The sequence below is a fragment of the Equus quagga genome, chromosome 9, assembly GCF_021613505.1.
Source record: "Equus quagga isolate Etosha38 chromosome 9, UCLA_HA_Equagga_1.0, whole genome shotgun sequence".
NCBI lineage: Eukaryota > Metazoa > Chordata > Mammalia > Perissodactyla > Equidae > Equus > Equus quagga.
The window spans coordinates 40,956,849-40,971,722 of record NC_060275.1 but is presented as its reverse complement, the minus strand read 5'-3'; the positions used below and the strand labels follow the sequence as shown (position 1 = coordinate 40,971,722).

General features: G+C 38.8%; 1 protein-coding gene across 2 annotated transcripts in view; it reads right to left on the bottom strand.

Moving 5' to 3' along the window:
* The window catches only part of GAREM1 (GRB2 associated regulator of MAPK1 subtype 1), a 189,480-nt gene that overhangs the window by 15,893 nt on the left and 158,713 nt on the right, over nt 1–14,874 (bottom strand). For both annotated transcript variants that reach the window (XM_046671435.1, XM_046671436.1), the window contains exon 4: nt 5,046–6,218. In XM_046671435.1, coding sequence (XP_046527391.1) covers nt 5,046–6,218 — 1,173 coding nt within the window. The remainder of the gene's footprint in view (nt 1–5,045; nt 6,219–14,874) is intronic.

The following is a 14,874-nucleotide window of genomic DNA, read 5'->3' as shown; positions in this document are numbered from 1 at the left end:
AGAGAACAGCTATTTTGAGTTGCTGCTTAGGCATTTTACAGTATGACAACCCTGTCACATCCAGAATCTGGACATTTTGATAAGGACCTGAGCTTACGATTCCTGCCACAAGCTCCTGCTTTGCTTTTTCTGGGGTATCCTGATGCTCAGAGGTGAGCCCAAGAAAAGTTAGTGACATTGGCCCCAACCACCTGATAAGTCCTGGGTGTTGCTACCCTGCTCTCTATCTCCTGCTTGCTCGGGACCTGGGACAGAGGACTGCCCTTCCCCTGGCTCACTGCCCGTCCCCCCTACCTCGTTTCTGGATCTGTAAGTAACAAACCTTGTGATTTTACTTCCTTTGTGTGAGAGTATTGAAACTGCGCCTTTAACTGAAATGACCCTGGGGTTTTCACTTCCCCAAAGTGAGAGGCTGGATGCTGACGGAGGTACCTGCCAACCCCATGTGGGTGGCTTGTGCCTCCTCATTCAGCAGATCATAATCTGCATATTCTTAATTTAACACACTAGCTACAGGTCCACAACACAGCTTTAAATCTTATTTTTCTCAAATACCAACAACACAGTGTGCTCCATTACAGGGACTTTATTTACGATGGACTTCCAGCCTTCTGACAATGAATATATGCTACCCATCCATCTTAGAACTCAGTCCCGACAGCTTGTTTCTCATAGGCTATGAGGCATTCCTGTCTATCACAAAGGGTTAACAAATTCTTCAGCAATGTTGAAGTAGAATTTGGTTTAAACTAGTAGTTCACAACCTAGAGGTTCTTTTATGATTTTCCTTTCATGAATCTCAGAAACTGCTGTAATGTTAACAACCAACCAAGAGTGAGAAGACTTTTTTCTGTTACTAAAGAAGATGGAGGATATTAATCCCTGGGTTCTAGGGCCCCCAAGTTGGATACTACTGCATACATGGTTTTAGAAGAGTGGTGATCCTGTAGTTTTCATAGTGATTTGTAATTTACTGCATAGACCAGAGCAGTCTGGGAGTCAAACATCCTATTTATAGATTTTATGCAATATAAAGTCTTCCCATCATTGCTCTCCAAAATGGCATCTTCTAAAGAGGAAAAAAAGAGAGAGAGACAGCTCTTAAAGGCTGTCACCTGTAAAATGTATCTGACTCAATATTTTAGATATAGCAGCCGATATCTAGAAAATTAAAATCACGGATAGAGGCCCACAATGTTATGAAAGAGAGGACGTGTTTAGAACAAATATATGAACCAATAAGGATAATCCACTTAAAGGGGGACTGTCAAGTCATTCTAATTTGAGGACACTTTGCACTACTTTAAAAAGTGAAAACGTCGGGGCCAGCCTGCTGGCATAGTACTGAAGTTCCTGTGCTCTGCAGGTTTGGATCCTGAGTGCGGACCTAGGCAGGGCTCATCAAGCCATGCTGCAGCAGGCGTCCCACATATAAAATTGAGGAAAATGGGCACAGAGCTTAGCTCAGGGCCAATCTTCCTCAGCAAAAAGCCGAGGATTGGCAGCAGATGTTAGCTCAGGGCTAATCTTTCTCACCAAAAAAAAAAGTGAAAATGTCACCATTCAGTGAGTTGGGCATGCATGTTCCCTTAGCCTGGGCCCATTTGCAACCAGAAATTGTTTGTTTTTCCCTGGAACATTCCCATTAGGAAAGGAATAGACTCTCATCCTTGGGAGACGTTAAGTGGTGAGTTTTGTGTTGAAAAAAAACTGTATTAAACAATTTTTACAAAGATATATGAGGACTAGAGCAAATTTTAAATAGCCACATCAAGTACAAAGTACGTTAACAGAGCTAAACCGATTACTCCTCCACTGACGATTTTCTGTTTGGCCCCACAACCTAGTTTTGCACCTTAGTATATGGATAGGAAAACGCTGACAAGCATAAGCCAGATGACATCAGAACTGCGGCACAACACGGAAAACACAGTCAGCATCAGTGTTGAAGGAGGAAGATTTGCTCTCACTTTTGCAGAAAGAAACAAAGACCATCAAAATTTGCTGGAGAGAGAGCACAACTATGTGTTACAACTTAGGACACTGAAGCAGGAAGTGAAGAAGAGAAGAACTAGAAGAAAATGAACAGGCTGACATAGACAGCAATGGAGCCTCTATACCTCTAGACCTTAATGGGAGCGGGTCACGGACCGTGGCGAAATTGAGTTCACTCACCAACTACCAGCTTTGCTTCCCTTACCATGAAAGTCACGCTTTCTTTGACTCTGTTCCATTGCTCCAGCACCTTCCATCCCTAAAGATCTAGTGGGAGCTGCCACTCTTTCAGATAATGTCTCACTTGAAAGCTTATGACCATCTTTAATTACTGGGTGGGATAGATATTAGATATATGGCATGTCTCCCTCCCAGGGCTCACTCCACGGTAACTATCCAAAAAAGTTTTACTTAATTCTGTGGGAGCACTTAAATTTATGCTCCATTAAAGTTCCCTTTTGAAAATTACAAGCTGAAGCCACATCTAACAACGATGACGTTCTCTGGATCCCACGCACATCCTAAAAATGGAAAATTCATTTCATGGTCACAGAACCAATAAAAAATATGACCTCATTCAAAATGCCTAATTTTTTTGTTTTTTTTTAAGTAAATTAAATGATTTCAGGTGTTCATAAAAAAAATCTTTATGATCATAGCATTTTGTAAATATTGGACATGCTCTAAAAGGATTCTCTTATGTCATAAGAAACTATGGCTTAGACCAGAGGCCAAAATCTTTTCTTTTCCTGTGAGATTTGCTTTTAGTTTCAAATTTAACTCTAGCATTTTTCTTTTAGTACTGAGGTCAAGATAGGGCCTTTTAGTATTTATGTTCTTACTCATCTTTCATTAAGCACAGAAAAAACAAGCAGCGCTAGTTTTCTCTAGACTTGGTTTAGTGAATGACTCTGGGTGTGACCACGTGGGATGAGTCAATCAGCCAGCCAACAAACGTGAGTCCCTACTAGGTTGCCAGGTAGGACCAAAATTCTATAGGAAAAGCTCGTGTGGGCACGTTCCTATTGAAGATCAGGCTTCGACCTTCAAGTATCATGAAACATACAGCCCAGTTGAGACATCCCTAAAATTGCCTAGAGGACTTGCCAGGAGGAGTGTTCTCTTACTTGTTTTTTTGGGAACACCCTCTGACATGAGTAAAAGGACCAAGGACTCTGACTCTACCAAGACTTCCCCCAAATATTCCAAGACCCTTACTGGGTACAGGGATCTCTGGGCTGGTGCCTTAAGGTCCCTGGAAGATCCTGTAAGGAGCAGGGCAAAGTCCACATGTGCAGTTTCTGGGGAGTTCTTATGTTCCGGAGCAAACAGCCGGAGGTGGGCCCTCTTGGGAAAGCTTTGCAGCAATGAGGGCTCTGCATGGACAGCAAGGCACGATGACTGGCACTGAGTGCTTCCCGATGTTCAGGGCGGTCCACGACCTGGCTCCAGCCTTTCGGCCACCACTGCTCCTCACACACCCTATTCAACTCTACTCCACTGGCCCAACAAGATTTCTTGTTTCTCCTCACCTGTCCCAGCTTCCATATATTTGCTCACACTATTCTGCCTGGAGTGCCCTTCTTTCTCATCTCTCTGCTCTTCCAATTCATATATATTCTCTCAGTTCATTAAAAATGTCATAAGCTCCATGGAGGCTTCTCTCATTCATCACCCGACTAGAAGCTTCTATCTCCTCTGAATTCCTACACACATTATCTATGTATATCTCTCTTCTATTGCTTGTCACATTTTAACTTGTATGATAGTCCTCTCTTTTCATCTGTTACCTTCCCTATCAAACTGAAAGGTACTAGAGTCCAGAGTCCAGGTCTTATAGGTGGTCATATTTCTAGCATCTCACCCAGTAATTCCATGGTTTTAAAACTGGGTTCTGGACAGCCTAAGGGGTCCAGAGAGGCATCTGGAGGCCACCTGGTAGGGGCAGAGAGTGGACAGGGACACATGGAGACACCCTGCTCCTCTAATCTGTGCTTCAGTCAGATGGGTTTTGATTTTAATTCTATTTATTGTGATTCATGTAAGTTTTTTTAAGGATTCTACAAGAGATAGAAAAAAAGAAAACCACTGCAAGAGAAATTGTCAAATAAATGAATAGAATTACACTCAATGCCTCTGGTACTTTCTCCTGTCAGATATAATAAAACCCAGTGATCAAAAATGGGTAGCAAATGTTCAGAGTGTCTGTCAATCAAAGAGCATGGTCAAAATGGAGGGCCCTTCCTCTTGTCCTGTACTGACCTTTTTGCATTAAAATTTGATAGAAGCCCCCTGAAACTCTGAAAGAGTTGTTTAAGGTGTTAAACAGAACCACCCCAGCACCTGGTTCTGCTCTGAGGTGTGTGTGTGTGTGTGTGTACATGAGCAAACCCAGTATTCTTTGATCTCAATGTAACTTTAGGGATATAGGAAAGAGTTACAAATGATGCTCATGATGCTTAATCCCCCACTCCCCCCAAACAAATCTACTCCTCCTTTGGTCTTCCCCATCACAGTAAATGGCATTAATATCCACTCTGCTGCTCAGGCTAAAAACCTAGGAGTTTTCTTTGATTTCTCTCTTTCCTTCACTACCCACATCCAACTTATCAGTAAATACTGTTGGATCTACCTCTAAAACACACTGCAAAGCAGCCCATTTCTCCCTGTCATCCACCGCTACCAACTGCTGTGGTCCAGGGCATCATCATTTCATACCTCTGCTACTGTAATCGCCTCTTCTCTGGTCTCCTGGCTTCTGCTCACTCCTCCCTAGTATCCATTCTCCAGACAGCAAAGTCATGTTTAAACCTTTCCTATTGAAAACTCTCAAAGAGTTTCTCCTCAAACATCGAGTAAAACTCTACGTCCTAACTGTTAAAAACAACCTGGCAAGCATTTACATTTCACTCCTAATTAAGCAAATTTGTTGATTCTGATAATCTTCTGTTGGAGAGTTTTCCTTTCTTGATGAAAGAAAATAAATTAGTGGATGACTTAGCAGAGAGATGGAAGGACGGGCACATCACTCAAGAATAGAAATGACTTACAGCTTCAGATTTCGGAGGCACTGGAGGTGGAGGTAGGGCAATTTCTGAAGACTTCATTGCTGCTCCCAGAGTTCCGGGGACAGGAAGAGGAGAAGTTGCACATTTGGACCGGACAGAACCTCTATACTGATCACATCTGTTCTTCTCACTCAGGGAACGAGTCAGAGGCTGATGGCTGGGCTTGCCGTCCTCCAGCCACAGCTCTTCATAAGGAAGTTCTGACTTTCCTGGGATGCCTGCCAATTCTTCACTAGCTTCTGGGAAAAGGTAGTCGCTCCCACTATCACCCGAGTCCTGATAGGGCAGGATGTCATGAGGAAAGGGCGCCCACTCTCCCCCAAGGTCCCTGCAGCCATGGAGGTTCACCTCGCTGTTGCCATGGAGATTGTTGCCATACACACAGACCGAGAGCCGGTGGAAGGACTGGGTGAGCTCATCGCGAGCGTAGCTAAGGGAATTGGGCACATGGTTGTGGCCAGAGCACCGGCCCTTCTTGGGGCTCTTGCAGTCCTCATTCCAGTCAGTTTTCACATCGCGGACAGCCCGTGAATACTCATCAATGTCGAACTGTTCTTGGCAGATACCCAGCCAGTGATGGACCAGGGTTTCTGGCCATACTTCCCCCTTCACCAGGTGTTCTGGGAGGCTAAACTTGGGGACTGTCAAGTGCAAAGGGAAGTGCATGGGGAGGATCTTGTTGTTCCGGAGCACACAGCACACCACCACTGTCTTGGTCTGGATGTTCACAAACTTGTAGCGGTGCCCCTCGCGGATGAAGTGGAGGTCGTAGGGGTTCCTCGGTGGAGGGCTGGGCACAGTCACGTTCACAGGAAGCCTGGTTTTCTCCACAATGTTGCGGATGGTGTGTTCGCCCTCCTGCATCTGAAGTTCCAGGGGACTTCGGGTGCTAAATCTGCCCTTGCACTGGAAAGGAAGGCTAATGCTTTCATTGGTCCGGTGATTCATGCAGATGAGGCAGGGCATTTTGCCTTTTCCCAGCTTGCTGATGGAATTGAGCTTCCCAATCTTTTTGAAGATTGTGTTGAGTCGTGACTTCTCCTTGAAAGTCTTTGCGTAAAGGATTTCTGCCTGTCCCATTAGAGTGAGTTCATCCCCAGTACACAGGGTGATGTTGTAAACTTCTGTGTCTTCATTGCATTCACCTGAAGCAACCTACAACAGGATAAATCAAATTTCAGGTTAGCTTCCTTTAGTCTATTTGCATAAAGAAGCAGAGGACTTTCTATTATGACACATGTGCACATACAAAGGAAAATGTTATGTTTTAATACTAAATTTAGCTACCCCGTTTATTTTATAATATTTATGTGGCTAAAAATAACAAGATGATATTGGTTTACACTTTTAAAAACACAATTTTTTCTCAAGAAAAAAGTAATCTACACATTAGTGTAAAAATCTGGGAAATATAGAGGGAAAATACATACAAAAAAATAACACTCATGAGCCTGATTCAGAGATAGCCACGATATTTGATAAATATCCTTCCAGTTTCTTTTCCTATGGAGAGCAGCCTATCATATGGATAATAATTATGGGACATCACCATTATTATCATCATATCTCTTTCAGTTATAAAAAATGCTTTTATGAAGACTATTGAAGAAAATTTCTTGTTTTTTTAACTAATAAAATTTTACAAAATTGGAAGTGAGATAAAGGATTTAAAAATGTTTTACTTCTCCCTATTCTATTATTATACAAACTATTCATGTTCATTGGGAAAAAATTAGAAAATACAGATATAAAAATGAACAAATTCTACATAATCTTACCGCTAAAGATAATCTACGTTACCAATTTCATATATAAAGAAAAAAGGTACGTCAATCTAAAAAAAAATCTATAAATGCACACACATGCATGCACAATTCTGTTGCTGAGTTTCTCACCATAATTTATCCATTTTCCCAAGTATATACTCTATCAATTGTAACACTGACCTAACATGTTCCATTACATATGCATATGCCTTAATTTATTTGACCAGTTCTTTACTGTTAGATGATGCATTTTCCTAATGTTTAGCAATAATAAATAGAACTTTTTTACGGTTCTATTAGTTCCTTAGGATAAAGGCCCAGAAGCAGAATTGCAAGGATAAAGCTATGCGGGTGTCTGAAAGGTCTACTACGTACTGCCCATGTGCTTCATCAATTTTATCCTTATTTATACTTCTTCCCCTTTATGAAATGATCTGTCTTTTCATATTCATGAGTAAGTTTAATGTTTACCAATATTAAAAGCAAAGTATGCATCCTGGATTTATTTATTCATGTTTTATTTTGAATATCTTTGATTATTAGTATAGTGAATATTTTTTGGTGTTTATACATCCGGATGTTCAGATCTCTTCCTTTGTGAACTGTCCATTTGTGTCCTTCACTCACTTTTCTATTGAGATGGTCATCTTACTGATTACTTTTTATGTAATGTGAATGTCATTTACGCTATATTTTTTTGACTTTGTTGCTTGAATTTCAACTTTATAGCTTCTTTAAGTAGTAAAGTACTTTTTTCTACGTAGCAAAGCATTTTCAAAATTTTCCTTTTGATTTCATTCTTGGTTGTTACACTTCTACTAGTTGAGAAGATAGAGATGAGTGGTTCTGAACTGGAGGTAATTTTACCCCCACCCCTGAACTCCTGGGGACATTTGACAATGTCTGGGGACATTTTCGATTGCCACAACTGGGGGGAGCTACTTATATCTAGTGGGTAGAGGCCAGGGAGGCTGCTAAACATGCTAGGATGCACAGGACAGCCCCCACAGCAAAGAACGATCTGGTCCAAATTTCAACAGTGCTGAGGTTGAGAAATGCTAGTATAATTAATATTTTCTTCTAATCTTTCGATAGTTTCATTTATTAACTACTTTACTTATTTAACTAAAATTTCTTTGGTGAATTATTTAAGGTATGGATCTAACTTTAGTTTTTAAACAGTTAATGGAGAGCCCAGTGTACTTCCTAAATAACCATCCCTTTCATCAGTAATTTGAAGGGCCACTTTTATCATATACTAAATTTATAAAACACATACACTCATGTGTATACATATATTTGTATCTAAAAAGGTCATTTTATCCTGATGGCCTTTCTGCCTGTTTTCCCATCGAAACTATGCTGTTTTAATTTCTGTATCTTTATCGTAGATTTTTAGATCTGGTAACAAAAGCCTTCATTTGTGGTTATTCTGACTCAAAGTTTTCAGATGGCAAGAAACAAAAGCAGCAAAGTCAAAAGTCATGTAACAGACTGAGTGAAAATATTTGCAATGTATATCACAGGTGAAGAGCTAATGTCCCTAATACAGAAGCAGCTTTTAAAAAATGACCAAAAATCCTTCAGAAAAAAGGGCAAGAGTCATCAAAAACCAATTCACTAAAAAGATGCACAATGGCCTTCAGAAGAGTCTATGAAAACATGTTCACCTTCTCTTATAATAAGAGAAATGTAAATTAATACACTGATTAAAACTCAAAAGCTTGACCTTACACTTGGTGAGGCTATGCGGAAACAGGCGTTGTTGTTCATAGCTGGTGGAAATGCCAAATGATATGAGACCCATGGTGGGAAATTTGCCAATACCTAACCAAACTATGCATGCATTTATGCGTCCACCCAGGATTCTTACATCTGAGAATTTACCTTGAAGACTATCCTCCAACAGTATGAAAATACACATGTATGAGATTATTCATTGTAGCATTATTTGTATTCTCAAAATACTGGAACCGATTTAAATGCCCAAACATAGGAGATTGATTGACTATCATCAATTTTTTAACGTAAACTATGAGAAATTTGTTGGCTTGAGATGACTTTTCAAATCTTATTAGTACTGTGTCTTTCCAATTCTAGCTTTCTAAAAGCTTCTAAAAAGAAATTTAAAAATTTTTTATTAAATGCTGTTTCTGTATCCAATAAGATAGTCATGTTTATTTTAAATTTTGATATATTGGTTTTATACAATAAAATAGTAGATTCCCAAATATTAAAACAGCCTACGGGCCTGAAATAATCTCTACGGGATCAGAGTGCCGTTAAAACTACGTTGCATGATTCTCTGTGCTAGCGTATGCTCTATGATTTATTTATCTCAGTCACAGGTGAGATTAGTCTACAGTTCTACCATGTTATCTTTATCAGGTTTTGTTATCAGGCTTACATTAAGCCTGAGATTGATTTTTTTTTCTTTTCTGTTAACAAAAAGCGTCTAGGTAAAGTGACTGACAGTGTTCATAGTGCTTATCAAATAGTAATCATCAGTATGTTTTTAGAAAACTAGAGTAACAATCTTTGTAAATAATTTCTTATCCACTATTCTAGGTCATCTCTATAATTTTAACCTTTGGAACAAGCAACATGTCAATCGACATAAATGCTGTAAAACACAAGCAGCTGTGTTGTCTCTACAGCGAAGTAAATTTCTCTGTAGGAGGCATCATCAGTACATAAATGGCAGCACAATACTGTTATAAAGGTAGTTCAGGCTCCTAAGGTGTAAAATCCATTTTAGGTGACTCAGATAAGTATTGCTATTACTTTTTAATGGGACCTCGACTTAACTATGTTTACTGCCAGACTCAGTATTCATTTGGGCTTCTACTTTGGGGTAAGTTTAGGAATTCAAATAAATAATACTAAATAAAATAAATTTTAACTGCTTATTTGGAATAATTTCAGATTTGCAGAAAAGTTGCAAAGATAGTATAGAAAGTTCCTGTATCCCCTTCACCTAGCTTCTCCTGTTAACATTTTACACAACCATGGCACATTATCAAAACTAAGACATTAACATCAGTAACACAATGAACTGAACTACAAGCTTTATTTGGATTTCACTTATTTTTTGTTTCCACTAATGTCCTTTTTCTGTTCCGGGATCAAATCAGGGTACCACATTGCATCCAGTCCTTTGATCTGTGAGTTTCTTGGTCTTTCCTTGTTTTTTATGACCTTGATAGTTTTGAAGAATATAGATTAGGGTTTTTTTCTTTTTTAAAGCTAATCTATCATTTATAAATGACAGTACTTGGCACATACGATGGCTGACTTTCTTTTCCTACAGGACCTGTAGCTTCAAGGTTCCAGGTATTCTATTCTTTTGACTTTGGTCATCAAGAGTCCTTATAAAGATTCATTTGCTATTGATTCTAACTTTTGGGTTATCCCTATATATCAGAGGTCAGTCAACTACTGCCCATAGTCTAAATCCGGCCTACTACCTGACTCTGTAAATAAAGTTTTATTAGGACTGCTATGCCCACTCATTTATGCAACGTCTATGACTGTTTTCACTGTGCAATGGCAGTGTTGAGTCACTGCAACAGTGACTAGGTGGCCTGCAAACTCTAAAATATTTACTCTTTGTCCCTTTACAGAAAAAGTTCGCTGACCCCTGGTACAGATGAATGAAAAGAACAATGGTCTTTGGAAATAAACTGGTACAATACTCTTAACGGTACAATAATGTTAACTAAACCACAAGCTGAGTTTCAATCCTGCCTGTATTGTTAGGTGACCTCATACGAAGTGCTTTACTTTTTTGAGCCTCAGTTTCCTCATCTATAAAATGGGAACACCAGCATCTATTTTGCAGGCTAAATCAAAGTACACAAACAACTTCACACAGTGCCTGGCATACGGCAGGCTCTCAATAAATAGAGACCATTATTATTATTGCTTTTATTAACAATAAAAACATATTAATTCTTTTGTTTCACATTGCCTTTCACATCTGTATTTACACATTCAATTTATTTCTCTCCACTAGTGTGCAAGCCCAAACCACTACTTCTAAGCATTACCCTTCCTTCTGTACTGAAGAATTGCTGAAGTTTTTCTTGAATGTTTTATCCCAGAACAAAACTTAACGTCAGACTAGAGCCTGAAATATCATTACAGTTATATCCCAAAGGAAGTGAACATATTGAAATAATTCAAAATCTATCTTTTTAGGATAGACTAGTCTCCAAAATGCTCAGCTGCATTGCTAACTTCCTTTTTATTGGAACTTTGTAAAAAACTTGGCAGTTCATCCATTTGGATCAGGATGGAGACAGGGATGTTGAGAGAAAAGGTTCTCATGAGATCTGAGAAACACACACGTTCATCCATACGACAAAGTACTTCCCATCAACCTACAGGGAGGCAACAGTACTTCTAAAATGTGAAGGAACAACACAGCGTATGTTTCTTTCTAGCCCTTTAAATTGGTGTTTACTATATTTCTTCCTAATTTACCTTTATAAACACACACGTTCCAGAATAAAGAAATTATAGGTCTAGTGAGTACTGCACACCAAACAAAACGAAAGGGAATGTTCATGCAGCTTGTGAGACATGAATCAGACAGTACATGCACAGATTAAACAGATCAAAATTACCCGTACTAAATGTCACTCCCTGGGCACATTCAGCAGTTTTGCCTACATTTTCATGTATGTGTTTACTTCTAAAAAAAGCTACTCCTACTCCCATACATAAAAATGCGTAACATATGTGAGTACAATCTGTAATTCCATGCTCCCAAGTCTGACGTCATCATTAATGCCAGCAATCAGCTCGGCATAAATTATGAGACTAACGTACGGACCAATCTGTGGTCACTGTCAGGGAAAGATGAAGAATCTCATAAATAAATACTCTTCCTTTGGCAGCTGAGCCAAACAGTCTACTCTGGTTTCTACAGATGTGATTTATTTGCATAATTTCTTTCCTTTTTTCTTTTTTTTAATAGCAAAAGAAACAATGCGTTCTGTCTAAGTGCTTCGGTATGCGTGCCTGGTTAACATTTCCAGTTTCAATGTTTCCTGAGAGGAAGTAATTCAAAGTGTGTTATCTAAACAACTCTAATAGGTCTAATCCAGGAAACGATCAGGGTTTTACTGCTCATAATACCATTCAGAATTAATACCCCATGGTGAAGCAATATTTTAAAACACCGATGTAAAATTTTACACACGCACACACGGACTCTCTCACACACACACACACACTCCGATGGCTCTGGCAACAGGCAATCCATTCTCTAAGAACAATTGTTCCAAAGATCAAATATGTAACAGAGGTTAAAGTGTCAACTCTTGAAAATCATGATTGATCTGATTGATATATACATAGACAATATTTGATTGATATTGGATCATTTCCCCCAAAACTTCAAATTTTACAACACTTTCCTTTGGGAAAATGGCAGAAAATGAGAAAGTAAGGGCATGAAGAGTTAACATAAACGTCAATCCTAAGGGTCCTTTTTTTTTTTTAACCAGGAAACAGGTCAAGGATGACAAGCACCACATCGATGATTTAATTTGTGACAGTGCAGTAGAGGGCTTGCCAGCTAGTTGTTTTTCAGAGGAGGTCTCAGAACCTCAGATGACAAAAACCGTCATCACCACTGCCACCAAAAAAACACTGGCTGTCTTCAAACAACAATAATTAACCTTGTGTTCGTATCCAATTCATCATTCTGAATGAATCTTGAAAATAAATGATATCTGACTCATTGTAAGGAAAACATGCAATTTTTTAAAACTGGAAAGTAAAATAAAAATTGGCTACGTCTAAATTCATTCACCATTCACTTTTAAAATTCATTCTTACACCTAACAAAATTCAGGTTGCATAGTAATTGATGATTTCTGATGTCTCTGGAATATAGGCAAGAACAAGGTAGTGAGCTAAAGGCCTCTGAGCAGCCAAAAAGATGTGATGTTGCTGATGTTGGGCTTCGAGAAAAGCCTTTAAGGACCTTAACTTAGCACACTTACTCCTATCTAATCAAAACTCTTCCAACTTGGTTACCCGTTTCTAGCCCGCAGCAGAATAGAAGTGGAAATTAAAACTAGAAATATGGACTGTTAAGGCAGCTATTCTAACAAATCTAAGAGGCAACAAACAAAAATTTAAACGAGACCATAAAACACCGAATTCTCAGGGTTGTGGGACTCCCCATATAAAGGCAAAAGTCATCCGCAACTCAGGAGATGAGGATAAGTTTGTTTTGTTCAAGCACTTCTCTTTAAGATGGCAGAAAAGTGCAATATATTTTAAGAAACTGAAAGGAAATTACAGTCATTTTGGGCAGAATTTTTGTTAGAAGGCACACTACTCCAAAAGCTGGCTACCTAGAACTACTCATGTCCTAAAGGCTCCAGAGGAAAATGCCAGAGCACACGATCTCTCTCCATTTTGAAAGAAAATCACAGGAAAAAACTGTCTCTGATATTATTATGGACTTACAACGTGAGGAGGAGATTCCTTTTCTGAATTGTCAAGACAAAAACTAGGAATGGTATTTTAAACTAGGAATGTTGGTTATGACTGAACAACAGTCTTAAAATAAAACAAAACAACAAAAAACCTCCCCAAAGAACACAAATGTTTCAGCACCACTGCTCTGTGTTACTTTACAGGACCAACCACAGGATGGCCGATGCACGGAGAACAAAGTCCACCAGGTAAGCTCTTTCTGTCTTTTAAAAGACAGACACAACCAGAGAGTAAAATAATTATGACAAGAGTAGAATCATGGGGAGCCCCAAACCTCTTCATTAATGGATTTTCAACCCTGTTTGTAGTTTGTTCTGTTAAGATGAGTAAAGAAAGTAACATGACATATGTTTAATATGTTAACTATGTATGGAAATAAGATACAGTGTAACTAGTTGGCAGAATGGGAAGATCTTTATTTCTCCAGCACTTTTTCAGATGGCAACTTTAAAAAGCGTAACTAATATGTTAAGATAAAAGGCACATGGATTGCTTCAAATCTATGACTTCACGAAAAAACTGGCTGATTCTCAGTAACTTGGAAGCCTTGAAAAAAATCCAAAGTTCAGCCTCAAGTTACACAAACCACATTAAACTTTAGAACTCTTGCTTATTTATTCAGTGATGCATTTTAGCCACTTCAGTGTATCTTTAACACTGCTTCAAGTAACAATGCAAGAACTCAACGCTAGTCTTATTTCTCTGTTAATACCTGTTAATACCCTACAGTGGCATTTTTGAAGGGGTTCATTTTGACACATGCTATCTAATTAGACACTGTACTGATGCTGATGGAGAGAAAATACCAACTTACCTTGTAGGATTTTATTTTTAAAATATTGGCATCATAGTCTGGTATGAAAGAAGATCTAAAAATCTGCACGTATAACATTCATAAAAACTGCCAAATCCTTTGTGTCAGACCATAAGCATTTCAGAAATACGAAAGACAGAATGATGGCTAGGTAATAATATTGAACACGTTTATTTAGATTTTTAAAAACGAAAATGAATTAACCATGCAAGCTATTGTGTCAATGTGAAAGGATATTCTGATCACAATTGTGAGCCTTATCTCAAATCCACAAATAGAACTGGAGGGAGCAGAAGGATGACTGGATTGAATTAGGAGACCTCGCTTTGCTGCTAAGTCATTTTGTGGCTTCATGTGAATCAATGAAGTCAGCTAACATGTTTCTTAGTTTTCCTATTTGTTAAAAGAAGTAGGACTAGGCAACGTGTAAGGGCCTTTTCAGATAAAATTTGATGATTATAAAACCTCAAAGTCTGTAAACTTCCTAGTGTCACTGGATTCTTTATATTTTATTATTTTAATCTTGGTCATGTTTCTCAGTATTGAGAAGCTCAGCTATTGCTTAAGTTCTCTGAATCTTATATGATGTTTTTCCTCTTAAAAAAAGACAACTCTGAAATCCTTTGCCCTACACTACATCAGCTTGGCCACTAGTCACTGATACCCCTGCCAAAAACAGGTGCCAAACCTAGAAATCTGGAGCTGATATGCAGGT